We start from the raw sequence: 14,999 nt of genomic DNA on the forward strand, positions 1-14,999 counted from the left end.
CCCTGCCGAACCAGCTTACTTGCACCTCTGGGTAAATAGTGGTGCCCCCCAGGGTTCTGTACTGGGCCCACTCCTATTTAACATATTCATAAATGATCTGGGAAAAGGGGAAAACAGTGAGGTGGCAAAATTTGCAGATGATACAAAACTACTCAAGATGGTTAAGTCCCAGGCAGATTGGGAAGAGCTACAAAAGGATCTCTCAAAACTGGGTGACTGGGCAACAGCATGGCAGATGAAATTCAATGTTGATAAATGCAAAGTAATGCACATTGGAAAACATAATCCCAACTATACATATAAAATGATGGGATCTAAATTAGCTGTTACCACTCATGAAGGAGATCTTGGAGTCATTGTGGATACTCTCTGAAAGCACCTGCTCAATGTGTTGAGGCAGTCAAAAACGTGAACAGAATGTCAGAAACTATTAGGAAAGGGATAGATAATACGACAGAAAATATAATGCCACTATATAAAGCCATGGTACACCCACACCTTGAATACTGTGTGTAGTTGTGGTTGCCCCATCTCAAAAAAGATATAGCAAAACTAGAAAAGGGACAGAGAAGGGGAAAAAATTATCAGGGGTACGGAACAGCTTCCATATGAGGAGAGACTAAAAAGGCCGGGACTGTTCAGTTTAGAAAAGAGGTGACAAAAGAGGTGACAAAAAGAGGGGGTACGATAGAGGTGTATAAAATCATGACTGGTGTGGAGAAAGCGAATAGGGACGTGTTATCTATCCCTTCATACAACACAAAAACCAGGGGTCACCCAATGAAATTAATAGGGAGGCTGTTTAAAACAAACAGAAGGAATTACTTCTTCACACAACGCACAGTCAACCTGTGGAACTCGTTGCTGGGGATGTTGTGAAGGTCAAAAGTATAACTGGGTTCAAAAAATAATTTGATAACTTCAGGGACAATAGGTCCATCAATGGCTATTAGCCAAGGTGGTCAGTGATGCCACCCCATGCTCTAGGTGTCCCTAAGCCTCTGACTGCCAGATGCTGAGATTGGATGACAGAGGATGGATCACTCAATAATTGCCCTGTTCTGTTCATTCCTTCTGAAGTATCTGGCTCTGCCACTGTTGGAAGACAAGATACTGGGCTAAATGCACCATTGGTCTGAACCTGTATGGCCATTCTTATGTTCTTATGACCACATTTTATTGTATTGAATATGGTGTTGGGAGGATTAGCCATAGTCCTGTATCTCACTTACCATCAGGGCTGAAGTTCTGACTGTAATGAATATCATCTTCACAGAGATATAGAGCAGAAAGCAATCTGATCAGTTTTTGTCCAGAGGCACAGTCAGTTTCATGGAGTCAAGATTATAATCCCAGGGCAGAGGAGATTTACTCACCAAAGGAATATTCCCTGTGTCCACAGAACCTGCCCTGTTATAGTAACCATAGCACACTCCATGCATTGCAATGGAGAATCCAGTCTCTTTTTTTTCCATTGCTATCACAGCACAGCAACTACCCAAGCAGCCCTAGAGCAATTATTTTAAAAACTTTGCAACTGCAAGGTAAGCAAAGACTGTCATCCTGTGCATCAGAGGATGAAAATTTGCAACCAAACGCACCCTGACAGAACACAAAGACAGTTTTACCTGTTCCAAGTATAATAAATAGTCCAAGTTTAAAGCAAAGGAAGACCCTCTTGTTTACTCCTGTGAAGCTTCCAATGGTGACACAAGAGCACGAGTACCAATCTCAGGGTGGACTGTAAAATACCAAGGCACAAATCGCAAATTGGTTGTGAGTTGTAAACTTAGTTTTCACCAACCAACTGCACCAAGTTCAAACTACATAGGCACTTTGACAGTCTTAACACAGAGTCACAGACAGTCCCCATGGGGTACTCTGGTTTGTCTTGCTTCCCAGCTGAGCATATCTTTGTGATAGATGGCCCCTTACACCAAGAATCATGGCCACGATATGCATCTGATGAAGTGAGCTGTAGCTCACGAAAGCTTATGCTCTAATAAATTGGTTAGTCTCTAAGGTGCCACAAGTACTCCTTTTCTTTTGGCAATATTCAGGTTACTGCTAAACCCGAAGTACCAATCACTTACCCCAAGTCAAGTATGCTTTGGCCTTACACCAAACACAACACATGTAGCGAATACTGTAGTAAACTATGTGAAGATTTATTAAACAGGAAAAGGAAATTAGTGTTATTTTCAAGGTTAAAGCAAGCAAGAGAAATGTTCAAATATTACATTGCGATATGTAACACAGATATTATAAATAAGGCTAAGATTTTGTGTTGTGGAAATCATGGAATCCATGACTTCCAGTGACCTTCATGACATTGGGCGCCCCAGCAGCTGACCAGCTGTGGCCAGGAGCGGGGGCCCTGCAGCAGCCCAGCCTCCAGTGACTGACCAGCTGCCACCATCGGTGGTGACCCCTGAGCTGACCAGCTGCCGCCGCTGGCAGGGGTCCCCCCTGCAGTGGCTCAGCGGCCAGAAGCAGCCAGTGCCCAACTTCAGCTCCCAGTCACCAGCAGCGGCGACAGAGGGACCCCGGAGTTGCTCAGCAGCCACAGATCACCTTTTTCCCCCCTTTCTTAAACATATATTTGCATTTCTCCGATCATAGGGCATGACCCCCAAGTTTACATATTCTTTAAAAATCCTTGCTATTAGGTTTACAATGTCATGTGCCAGTTCCTTTAACATTCTTGGATGGAGATTATCCTGGCCCCCTGATTTGGTTCCAATAAGCTGTTTGAGTATGGCTTCTACCTCAGATGTGGTCATTTCTATTTCCATATCCTCGTTCCCATTAGCCACCCTGCCACTGCCCACAAGCTCCTCTTCACTCTTATTAAAAATTGAAGTGTTGGGCTATATCTAGATTATCTTTAATCTCTACCCTGTCCTCAGTGTTTAGCGGTCCCACTTCTTCTTTCCTGTTTTCTTTTTATTTATATGGCTATAGAATCAATTACAATTGGTTTTAAATTCCTTTGTCAGGTTCAACTGTGCTTGGTTCTCACTTTTCCCCTACACTTTCTGACCTCTAAAAAGGTAGATTTCCTTGCTGATCCATCACATCTTCAATTCTGCATATGCTTTCTGCTTCCCTTAATAACCTCTTTGAGATGCTTGTTCATTCATTTTGGTCTGCAACCCTTCCCTAAGAATTTTTTCCACTCGCTTAGGATGCAGGTTTCAGATAGTTCTGCAATTTTGATTTAAAGTAATTGCAAGCCTCCTCCACATTCAGATCCTGAAGTTCTTTAAACCAGTCAACTTCCCTAACTAATTTCCTTATTTTTTTTAAGTTTGCCCTTTTGAAATCAAGACCCCAAGTTGCAGGACTTGTTTTACTTATCCTTCCATTTAGTTTAAACTGAATTAACTCAAATCAAGGTTATCCTCTACAACCATTTCTTCCTCAATACTTACCAGTACTAAATCTAAAATGACATTACCTCTTGTTGGTTCAGTGACTATTTTGTGAAGAAATCTGTCATCTATCACATTCAGGAATATTTGGGCCATACCATTATTATTACCATAATGTTTTAGGTGTTCCTAGTGTTCAGATGATGGTGGTATATCTAAAAGCAATCCCACAGAAGTTTCACATGTAGCCTGATAACAGGTATCACCCAGCTGAATGAGTCCTTTGGCAGGAAAGTCTTGCAGTTTTGAGGACTCCAGTGACTCCCCCTCTTGTGTGGGGATGAAAATAAACCATTCCTTGTTTACACAAAGTTCCTAGGATAGCAACAATATGCACACTGTACTGACGGCCAGAGTTTAAATACAGGCATAGATGATCTGACCTCTGAGAAAAATAGTTATCACAGCAAACCATTTGGTGAAAATCTTTGGTGCTATAAAAAGGAGAGAGTGCAGAATATAATGTTATTTGATAGATGTCTCTCCCCACACAAACCAAGGATGTATTCAATTAGACCACAGATCAGTATATGAAAGTATGTGAAGGCTGTCCTGTCAAGTAGGCTGCTTTTTAGCTCAGTGTAACAGTGAGCTGTTCTCAAAGGAAGATGGAATATTCCTGCCTGTTGGAAATCAGCAAGAGTTGTTCTAGATCCCATGGGTAGTGCTATAAATTTTGTATCAACCCCCTGAAAGACCACTAGTGCCAGGGCAATAGTGAGGTCTATGCAAGGAAATCACATTGCCAACAGTGGTTGATAGCTGGCAGTTTTTACTTTGAGTGTAGCCAAGGAATAAACCTTGCACATTGATTATCCCAGGTGATTGGTGTCTTTATCCTTAGAATCCATGGGTTCTAGCCTAATGCTTTTTCCTACTAGCAGATGTTACTATCCCTGAGCCTTTGTTTTGGCTGAGTTTAAAAATACTCAGCTGTAGGAAACAGACTGTCTACCACCTCCAAGATGGCAGGGATCAAAGCTGCAGTTGTTGAGGGCCCCTCAACAGCCAAGCCTGACTGCAGGTTTTCCCTATCCTCTTCCTCAGAAACATCTCAATAGTTTTGGCTGAAATTCCCTCCTCCTTTCCTCGCCTTCCAAAACAACAACAACAATATTAATAATACCTACCATAGACACCTGGCCCAAATGATTAAAGTCTGGCAACTGAAAACAGGGCCTAAAATGTGAGGCAATCTTAATAACAGGATTTACTACTAGCCCTGCCTATAACAAAAATAATAACCTACCTCTTACACAGCACTTTTCATCTAGACATCTCAAAATGCTTTACGAAAGAGGTCAGTTTCATTTTCCCCATATTTCAGATGGGGAAACAGAAGCACAGAGAGGTGAAGTGACTTGCTCAAGCAAGGTCAGCCAGCAGCAGGGCACAATGAGTGGATTAAAGTGGAAGAGCATGAATGAAGAATGTGGGTAGGGCACCTACTTATCCTATGTAGGTAGGGAAGGGATAGAGATAGAAAGAATGGCAGTTCCCAGGGAACACCAAATTGATGAACTTGACTTTACTCTCATGTATCTCACACTGCTTTTGACATCACCACTGGATTTGGCCCTCTGTTTTCTATAGCACTGTGACATGGGGATTTTCCCATCTCCTGATTTGATATTTCAGTTAACTGCCTCAGTAAATGAAAAGGAGAGTGATTGCCTTGGCTTGATTTGAAAATGTGTTTCTCACAATGGTTAATAAATGATTCACAAGCTATGTTGCTGGGGTAACAGTAATATAAAGCAAGTTTGCAAAGCTGGGCAACCGCCAGTTTACTCATGAAAGTCGCATTTTCTCTGGAGATTTATACATAATTAAGGTTGAAAGCATTAAAAAATACAGTATTCTGGGTGAGCCTAGTTCCTGAATAATAGAGATATGTATTGTTCTAATTTGTGGGCCCAGTCATCCATTTCTTCAGGAATGGGGACTACTGTTAAATTAGTATGTTATGTTCATCCTTTGCAGGGATCAAATGCCTCGTGTCACACATTGATGATTCCTCTGGTTGATTTAGAGCAGAATTTTCTGGCTCTGAAGTTAGTTCTGTCTTAATCTTTGAGTCCAAAAGGAGGGGCTGTGAGAGCGGTGCGGGGTAAAGGGAAGATTAAGGGGATTATCCTTAAGGCTAGAACCCAAGGCAAAAATTAAGATTGCCGTTCTGGGAAATCAGCCATATAAACATTATGTGGGCATTATATTATTTTTATTGCATCAGTATTTTTTACATGCAGTAATTGCCTTTGAGCACTGGGAGGTAATTAATCTTGGACCAGATCTTTGGCTATGTCAAAATGGCAGAGTGCAAGGCAGAGGTTTACAGCTCACATTTGCACTCCAGTGTTTCTGCTGCAGGCCGTAATGGCCACGGGGGAACAGAAATGCCACATCCCCTTTTCTACAGCTATGCCCCTTTTTCCCTGCCACACCAGCAACAGGCAAAGTGTGTGACATAAGAGCCCTGCATTGGCTCTATCCCACTGGATGGTCATCCTTACTCTGGGGTGATCCTTCTTCAGATTGTTAAAGAACTAGAAGAACTAGATAAGTTCATGGAGGATAAGTCCATCAATGGCTATTAGCCAGGATGAGCAGGAATGGTGTGCCTAGCCTCTGTTTGCCAGAAACTGAGAATGGGTGACAAGGGATGGATCACTTGATGATTACCTGTTCTGTTCATTCCCTCTGGGGCATCTGGCATTGGCCACTGTCAGAAGACAGGATACTGGGCTAGATGGACCTTTGGTCTGACCCAGTATGGCCGTTCTTAAGTTCTTGTGTTCTTATTTTACAGCAAGATTATGGAGGCTGTGCAGTGTGAATTGGCTGTACAGCACCAAAAGATCTGTCTGTCTCTCTTTCTGTCCTCTTTTTTCCTCTATGTAGATTACATCCAAAAATCCTACATTAAAAGAATATTCAGGTCGCAAAGTCAAGCCCTTCAAAGTTAGGAAATGCTGGAATTAAGGTTACCCATGCAACTTTAATTCGGCCTCCTTATGATACAGTCTTTAATGACATGATAACATCCTATTTTTCCCTCACAGGATTCCTGACTCATTTATGAACAGGCAATTATTTAATATTTCTTTTTATTTTCCTCATTCAATGTGTGTCCCTAGATCTTATTAACTACCATCCGAACTTGCACTGTATACAAAATTATTAATTTCCTCCTGGACATTTCTGCTGTCATCATGGCATCTGAGTGCTTCCCAAACACTAATGAGAGAGAAACACTAATGCACAACACCCCTGTGAGAACAGATGGTATTATTATTCTCCTTTTACAACTGGGGAACTGAGGGACAGAGAGATTAATACCAAAATTGTCTACTAATGTTAGGTGCCCCCTTTTGGCCTGATTTTTCAGAGTACTTAGTATTTTAAAGCACTTCAGTATTTTCAAAGCACAGCTCTAATTGACTTGGCAGCTGTGAGTGCTCAGAACTTAAATTAAATTCATGCTTCTTGTCCTTAGACATCCTCCCTAGCCCTGCCCCTCTCTATTTATCTACTCTTGTATGTTCAGTAGCTTCTGTCCCTGATTCTGGTTTGCTGGTGGTACCATCCATTTCTCCACTTCTCCTGCAAGTGCTTTTGTGCCTTCTTCTTTGCTGTCTCTTATGTTAGCAACACCTTCCTCATAAAGCCTCTTCTGCTTTAAATCCCTTAGGCAACCATATGGAACCAAAGCTCCCACAACAGTTGTTCAAGGGAGTGGTAGGAAGTGAGAGAACATAACCCCACAATCATCCCACAGAGATAACACATAGCCCCAGTAGCTTATTCCCCAACCCTCTCTGAGAGCACGACATGAAACAGGAACTTCCCTAACTCTGGAGGGAGGCAGGAGAAGAGACAGCTGGCCTCACCTCTAGACACCACACTGGATTCCTAAATGGGAGCTGTGCTCTTTTGAAAAATCATGTCACTTTTTTTAGGTGCCTAGATTACAGTGGTTGGGTGCTGAGCTATTTTAACAATCTGGCCTCATTTCGTAAACATTTAATAAAGGAATTTCTTGAATGTTTGTTTCTTTCCTTGCAAAAACAGCAAACATAGAACACACACTCGTGTTCAAAGTAGAAAGATTTCAGGCTATATGTTGTTTGCCAAACTAATTACACAGTGATATCAGTATAATGAGAACCCCTGTAGGCAACGAGGATATTTAAAAAGGACAAGGGTATTACTGAAGAGGACATAATGTGTATTGCAATTTGCATAATATTTTGCAATAAAATAATTATAGAGTCACTACAGTAAAGAATAAGATTCTCAAACTTGTCTTCTCAGTGACTAACAACTTAATATTTTGGGCTGAAATTTCCTATGATTGTTCTCAGTCCAAAGGTGATATATATATATATATAAAGGATAGTGACTCAAATACTTTCTGTTTTATGAAACAACAGGAAAACACATTTTAAAGATGTGTTTTTGTTGCTGTGGGAACTATAATGTAATTACTGTATTTTTATGGGTCTCAAATTTCAACTTTAACAGGTTTTGTTTGTTTCATTTTTTGTTTTCAGCAAATTTTTTTATTGATTTTATTTTAGTTCAGTTTAGTTTTTAGATACTATAATGTTTAAGCTGAGATTTTATGTGCACAGAAGTCTGACAATTCAGTTAAGGGTCTCAAAACAATCAGGATAGTTTTATAATTTTTTAAAGTACAGAACTTGATTGAGGTGTGTGTTTGTTTCATTGTCATATATATTTTTTCCCTTTTGTCTTTAACAAACATTTTTGGGCTCATATGAATAAGACTCCTTTTAATAAAAATAACTTATTTTTCTTGGTTTTATGTGAGCTAATTGGATTTAGATTTTAAATGTATCTGTTTCAGATACAGTAGTTTATTACTGTGTGACTAAGTAAACAAAATAAATAAGCTTAGTGAAACTGCACAGGTTAAGAACATCCAAAGAAAATCATGTACTGTAAAACTTGCAAATGTTAAAAACTATTTAGCTTCAGATAATTTTAAGAGTAAAATAGTTCTTTACAGACCATACCTCTTGATGAGATATATTATCTATAAAATCTATAAAAAGCTAAATAATTTCCACCATTTAAACTCAAATTGATATTTTGTTTCACAAAAAAAAGTGGCACTAGCAAGCTAACAAACCATTTTGTACTACCCATAAAAAAAAAAGCAAGTTGTTCAAACCCTGTCTGATCACATCCATCTGTTGTGAAAATAATTGCAGTATTAAGTTACAGAGAGTTGTAATGGACTGCTCTGTGTTTAATGTTTATCTGTACTATTTTTTCACACGTGAACAGAAAGTTAGCTACAGTTTCTGAAGTCATCTGAAAATTTCATTAACATATTCTGGGCATGAAGGCAAAATGGCCTTCATTGACTATTTACTTCAGTTGTGGATTCCCAAAGAACCCTCCGCCCCGCCCCCGGCACTGATGTGTTCTACCGTCTATGGAAAGAGTAGCAATATGAATAAAACCTCTAGGAGCTATCAAAGTTGGTGAATGTGTGTTCTCATTTACAAGCGTCCATTGTCTATGTTGACTGATAAGGTGAAATCATTGACTGTGTACTGTAAAATATATATCCGTAGATATTTGCAATTGCTTTTTAAGTGCAAAATTAAGACAAAGCAAATCATCCTTTTGATCTGTGCTATTTCTTAGTATTATTGAATAGTAATATGTAGCTATACAAAATAAGTTACTATTCTCTTCTCAATATTGTTATTTCTCAATTATTTGTTTGAAATGTAGTTCTGCCACCTTTATTCATAATGAGCGAGATCTTCAGCTGGTGTAAATTAGCATAGCTCCAAAATGGCTTTTACCCGCAGCTGAGGATCTTACCTGTTATGTTCTACCTTACTCTGCAAGTTGTCACAGTGATTTCAAAGGGCCTACTCAAAAATACAATATTCCTCAGTCTGAGTAAGTGTGGCAAAATTGGGCGCTTAGAAGAAGAAATAATTTTGAATATAGTTTATTCCAGGCCTGTGACTGCATTAAACTTAGATACGTTATTTTGTCCACAGGGTAATGATGTTCGGATAATCCTTGGCCAGTTTGATGAGCAAATGGCAGCAAAAGTGTTCTGTTGTGTAAGTAAAGATGTTTAATTGCATATTTGGGGAAAGAATGAATTACCTTTCAATAAACGTACATCTGAAAACTCGAATTGCTATTCTGTGGGCCACTCTGCAAACCTATAAGGCCTCAGTTCCAGGAAGCTCTTCAGCACATGTTTAAATCCATCCCTATTCAGAAAAACATGTAAGCACTTGATTTCAGTGGGACTCAAGTATGGGTTTATAGTTAGGGCCCTACCAAATTCATGGTGCATTTTGGTCAATTTCACGGCCATAGGATTTTAAAAATAATAAATTTAACGATTTCAGATATTTCCTATTTCCTTTTCCTTTATGCCGCTTTTCCTAGTGAGGGTCATGGCAGCATGGAGAGTAGGGAGGACCAGACCTCCTTGTCCTCCGCAACAGGTTCCAGTTCCTCCTGGGGGATTCCCCATTGTTCCCAGGCCAGTCGGGAGATATAATCCCTCCAGCATGTCCTGGGTCAGCCTGAGGGCCTCCTCCCAGTGGGATGTGCCCAGTATAGTTCCAATGGAGGCCTCCCAGGGGGCATCCTTATCAGATGCCCAACCCACCTCAGCTGGCACCTCTCGATCTGGAGGAGTAGCCGCTGTACTCCAATGCTCTCCCAAATAGCCAAATTCCTCACCCTGTCTCAAAGAGCAAGCCCAGCCACCCTGTGGAGAAACCTCATTTCCGCCACTTGTACCCGCAATCTCATCCTTTTGGTCATTACCCAAAGTTCATGACCGTAAGTGAGGATGGGGACATAGTGTGACCTGTAAACCAAGAGCTTCGTCTAAGAACTCAGCTCCCACTTCACCATCACGGATCAGTACAGCGCCCGCATCACTGCCACCACCACACCAAATCCACTGATTGATCTCACACTCCCACTTGCCATCACTCATGAACAAGATCCCTAGATACTTGAACTCATCCACTTAGGGCAGTTGCTCCCCCCTCACCTGCAGAGAGCAGTCCACTTTCTTCTCGAAGAGGACCATGACCTCCAAACTGCCAATTCTCATCCCAGCCACTTCACACTCCGCAGCTAAATGTTCGAGTGTGCACCAGAGATCACAGTCTGAAGAAGCAAGGGCAACATAATCTGCAAACAGCATAGATGTCACCTCCGAGTCCCTGTACCAGATGCACTGATGTCCATGAAAACCATGAACAGGAGTGTGGACAAGACGCATCCTTGGCAGAGTCCTATGTCCATCTTGAACGAACTCAACTTAATGCCAAGAATGTGAATGCAACTCTCACTCCAAAAATAGAGGGACCAAATAGCATGAAAAAGTGATACAGGCACCTCATAGTCCCACAGTACTTCCCTCAAGACATCTCGGGGAACACGGTCATATGCCTTCTCTAGGTCTACAAAGCAAAGGTAGACCAGATTAGCAAACTCCCATGAGCCCTTGAGTATCTGTGAGAGAACAAAGAGCTGGTTCATTGTTCCACTGCCAGGAAGGAATCCTCATTGTTCCTCTTGAATTTGAGGTTCAACTTATGGGTGCAACCTCCTTTCCAGCACCCTGGCATAGGTTTTGCTGGGGAGGCTGAGGAGTGTGATCCCCCCCCCATAGTTGGAACACATTCTCTGGTCTCCTTTCTTAAAGAGTGGGACCACCATCTCGGTTTACCAGGCCAGAGATACTGCACCTGTCTTCCATGCAACACTGAAGAGGCACATTAACCATGACCCCCCAGCATTGTCCAGTGCTTTCAACATCTCCGGGGCAAATCTCGCCCACCTCTGCTGCATTACCACTACGAAGGCACTTTACTGCCGTATCGACCTCAGCATCAGAAATAGATCCGATCTCACTGGAGGTTTCCGGTGCTGCCTCCTGAAAGGGGGGTGTGTACATTGGGTTGATTTGTTCCTCAAAGTGCTCCTTCCACTTCTCTATGATCTTCTTAGTCAAGGTCAGTGTTTCACCACCCTTGCTGAGTACAGCCTGGGCAACATCTTGCTGATCCCTCCTAAGGTAATGAATGGTTTGCCAGAACACCTTTGAGGCCATCTGGAAGTCATTCTTCATGGTCTCTCCAAATTCCTCCCAAGCCTGGGCTTCAACAACCGCCAGGGGCTGAGGCCAGTACCTCTCAACTGTATCAGGAGTCCATTTCATGAGCATTTCTCGGAAGGCTTCCTTCTTTGACTTGACAGCTTCCCTCACCACTGGAGTCCACCAGTGGGTCGTAGGGTGCCACCATGACAGATACTAACTGCCTTCAGGTCACAGCTTTTCGTGGCTGCCTCAACAGTCCACTCAGACTCAATGTCCAAGACCTCACCCAGAATGCAGGAGAAGTTCTTCCGGAGAAGGGAATTGAAGTCTTTCTGCACAGGGTCCTCCATGAGGCATTCCTAGCTAATGTGCACTGATCATACGGGCCTCCTGTGTCTATCCGGTCAGCATCTCATGCATCAGATCCAACTCACCACCAAGTGGTGATCAGTTGCCAGCTCTGCCCCTCTCTTCACCGGAGTGTTCAGAACATATGGCTTTAGGTCTGACAAGACGACTTTAAAGCTGATCATCGATCTTCAGCCCAAGATGTTCTGGTACCAAGTACATTTACAAGTAACCTTGTGTTTGAACATGGTATTCATTATGGATAATCCATGACTAGCACAGAAGTCCAATAAAAATTCACCTATTCACAATTCAGATATTTTAAATCTGAAATTTCATGGTGTAGGGGTCCTGACCCAAAACGGGGTTGTGGGAGGGTCACAAAGTTATTGTAAGGGGGTTGCAGTATTCTGCACTGCTGCTGGTGGCAGCACTGCCTTCAGAGCTGGGTGGCCAGAGAGTGGCGGCTCCTGGCCAGAAGCCCAGCTCTGAAGGCAGAGCTGCCGCCAGCAGCAATGCAGAAATAAGGATGGCATGATATGGTATTTCCACCCTTACTTCTGTGCTGTTGCCTTTAGAGCTGGGCCCTCAGCCAGCAGCCACCACTCTCCGGCCACCCAGCTCTGAAGGCAGCAGCACAGAAATAAGGGTGGCATAGTATGGTATTGATCCAATCCCTCAAACAGAGACAAACACCTACAAGATCTCTATCAAGCATTCTTAAAACTACAATACCACCTGGGGAAGTGAGGAAACAGATTGACAGAGTGGTATGGGTACTTAGAAATCACCTACTACAGGACAGGCCCAACAAGGAAAATAACAGAACATCACTGGCCATCATGTACAGCCCCAGCTAAAACCTCTCCAGCACATTATCAACCTATCCTGGAAAACAATCCCGCACTCTCACAGACCTTGGGAGGCAGGCCAGTCCTCGCTAACAGACGGCTCCCCAACATGAAGCAAATACTCACGAGCAACTACACACCACACCACAGAAACACTAACCCAGGAACTAATCCCTGTAGCAAACCTCATTTCCTACTCTGTCCCCATACCTACTCTAGCGACACCATCAGAGGACCCAACCACATCAGCCACACCATCAGAGGCTCATTCACCTGCACGTCTACTAATGTTATATATACCATCATGTGCCAGCAATGCCCCTCTGCCATGTACATTGGCCAAACCGGACAGTCCCTACGTAAAAGAATAAATGGACACAAATTGGACATCAGGAATGGTAACATACAAAAGCCAGTAGGAGAACACATCAATCTTCCTGGACATTATATAACAGATTTAAAAGTAGCTATACTTGAACAAAAAAACGTCAGAAACAGACTTCAAAGAGAAACAGCAGAACTAAAATTCATTTGTAAATTTAACACCATTAATTTGGGCTTGAATAGAATCATAGAATCATAGAATATCAGGGTTGTAAGGGACCTCAGGAGGTCATCTTGTCCAACCCCCTGCTCAAAGCAGGACCAATTCCCAACTAAATCATCCCAGCCAAGGCTTCGTCAAGCCTGACCTTAAAAACCTCAAAGGAAGGAGATTCCACCACCTCCCTAGGTAATGCATTCCAGTGCTTCATCAGCCTCCTTGTGAAAAAGTTTTTCCTAATATCCAACCTAAATCTCCCCCACTGCAATTTGAGGCCATTACTCCTTGTTCTGTCATCTGCTATCACTGAGAATAGTCTAGATCCATCCTCTTTGGAACCCCCTTTCAGGTAGCTGAAAGCAGCTATTAAATCCCCCTTCATTCTTCTCTTCTGCAGACTAAATAATCCCAGTTCCCTCAACCTCTCCTCATAAGTCATGTGTTCCAGTCCCCTAATCATCTTTGTTGTCCTCTTCTGGATGCTTTCCAATTTTCCACATCACTCCTGTAGTGTGGGGCCCAAAACCGGACACAGTACTCCGGATGAGGCCTCACCAATGTCGAACAGAGGGGAATGATCACGTCCCTCGATCTGCTGGCAATGACCCTACTTATACAGCCCAAAATGCCATTAGCCTTCTTGGCAACAAAGGCACACAGTTGACTCCAACAGCTTCTCGTCCATTGTAACCCCTAGGTCCTTTTCTGCAGAACTCAGTCCCTAGTCTGTGGCGGTGCATGGGATTCTTCCATCCTAAGTGCAGGACTCTGCACTTGTCCTTGTTGAACCTCATCAGATTTCTTTTGGCCCCAATCCTCATGCTGGACCTTATTTCTACCCTCCAGCGTGTCTATTTCTCCCCACATCTTAGTGTCATCTGTGAACTTGCTGAAGGTGCAATCTATCCCATCATCCAGATCATTAATAAAGATGTTGAACAAAACCGGCCCCACGACTGACCCCTGGGGCACTCTGCTTGATACTGGCTGCCAACTAGACATCGAGCTGTTGATCACTACCTATTGAGCCCAACTATCTAGCCAGCTTTCTGTCCTCCTTATTGTCCATTCATCCAATCCATTCTTTTTTAACTTGCTGGCAAGCATACTGTGGGAGACCGTATCGAAAGCTTTACTAAAGTCAAGGAATTACGTGTCCACTGCTTTCCCCTCATCCACAGAGCCAGTTATCTCATCATAGAAGGCAATTAGATTAGTCAGTCATGACATGCCCTTGGTGAATCCATGCTGACTGTTACCGCTCACTTTCTTCTCCTCTAAGTGCTTCAGAATTGATTCCTTGAGGACCTGCTCCATGATTTTTCCTGGGAGTGAGGTGAGGCTGACTGGTGTGTAGTTCCCCAGATCCTCCTTCTGCCCTTTTTAAAAGATGGGCACTACATTAGCCTTTTTCCAGTCATCCGGGACCTCCCTCGGTCACCATGAGTTTTCAAAGGTAATGGCCAATGGCTCTGCAATCACATCTGCCAACTCCTTTAGTACTCTCGGATGCAGCGCATCCGGCCCCATGGACTAGTGCTTGTCCAGCTTTTCTAAATAGTCCCGAAGCACTTCTTTCTCCACAGTGGGTTGGTCGCCTCCTCCCCATGCTGTGCTGCCCAGTGCAGCAGTCTGGGAGCTGACCTTGTTCATGAAGACAGAGGCAAAAAAAAGCATTGAGTACATTAGCTTTTTCC

General features: G+C 42.7%; 1 protein-coding gene across 2 annotated transcripts in view; it reads left to right on the forward strand.

Moving 5' to 3' along the window:
* Positions 1-14,999, forward strand: part of GABBR2 (gamma-aminobutyric acid type B receptor subunit 2) — an 844,982-nt gene that overhangs the window by 385,134 nt on the left and 444,849 nt on the right. For both annotated transcript variants that reach the window (XM_084618280.1, XM_084618281.1), the window contains exon 5: positions 9,482-9,547. In XM_084618280.1, the coding sequence (XP_084474406.1) occupies positions 9,482-9,547 (66 nt within the window). The remainder of the gene's footprint in view (positions 1-9,481; positions 9,548-14,999) is intronic.

The sequence above is a fragment of the Lepidochelys olivacea genome (genome assembly GCF_965140295.1).
Source record: "Lepidochelys olivacea isolate rLepOli2 genome assembly, chromosome: 2".
NCBI classification, from domain to species: Eukaryota; Metazoa; Chordata; order Testudines; family Cheloniidae; genus Lepidochelys; species Lepidochelys olivacea.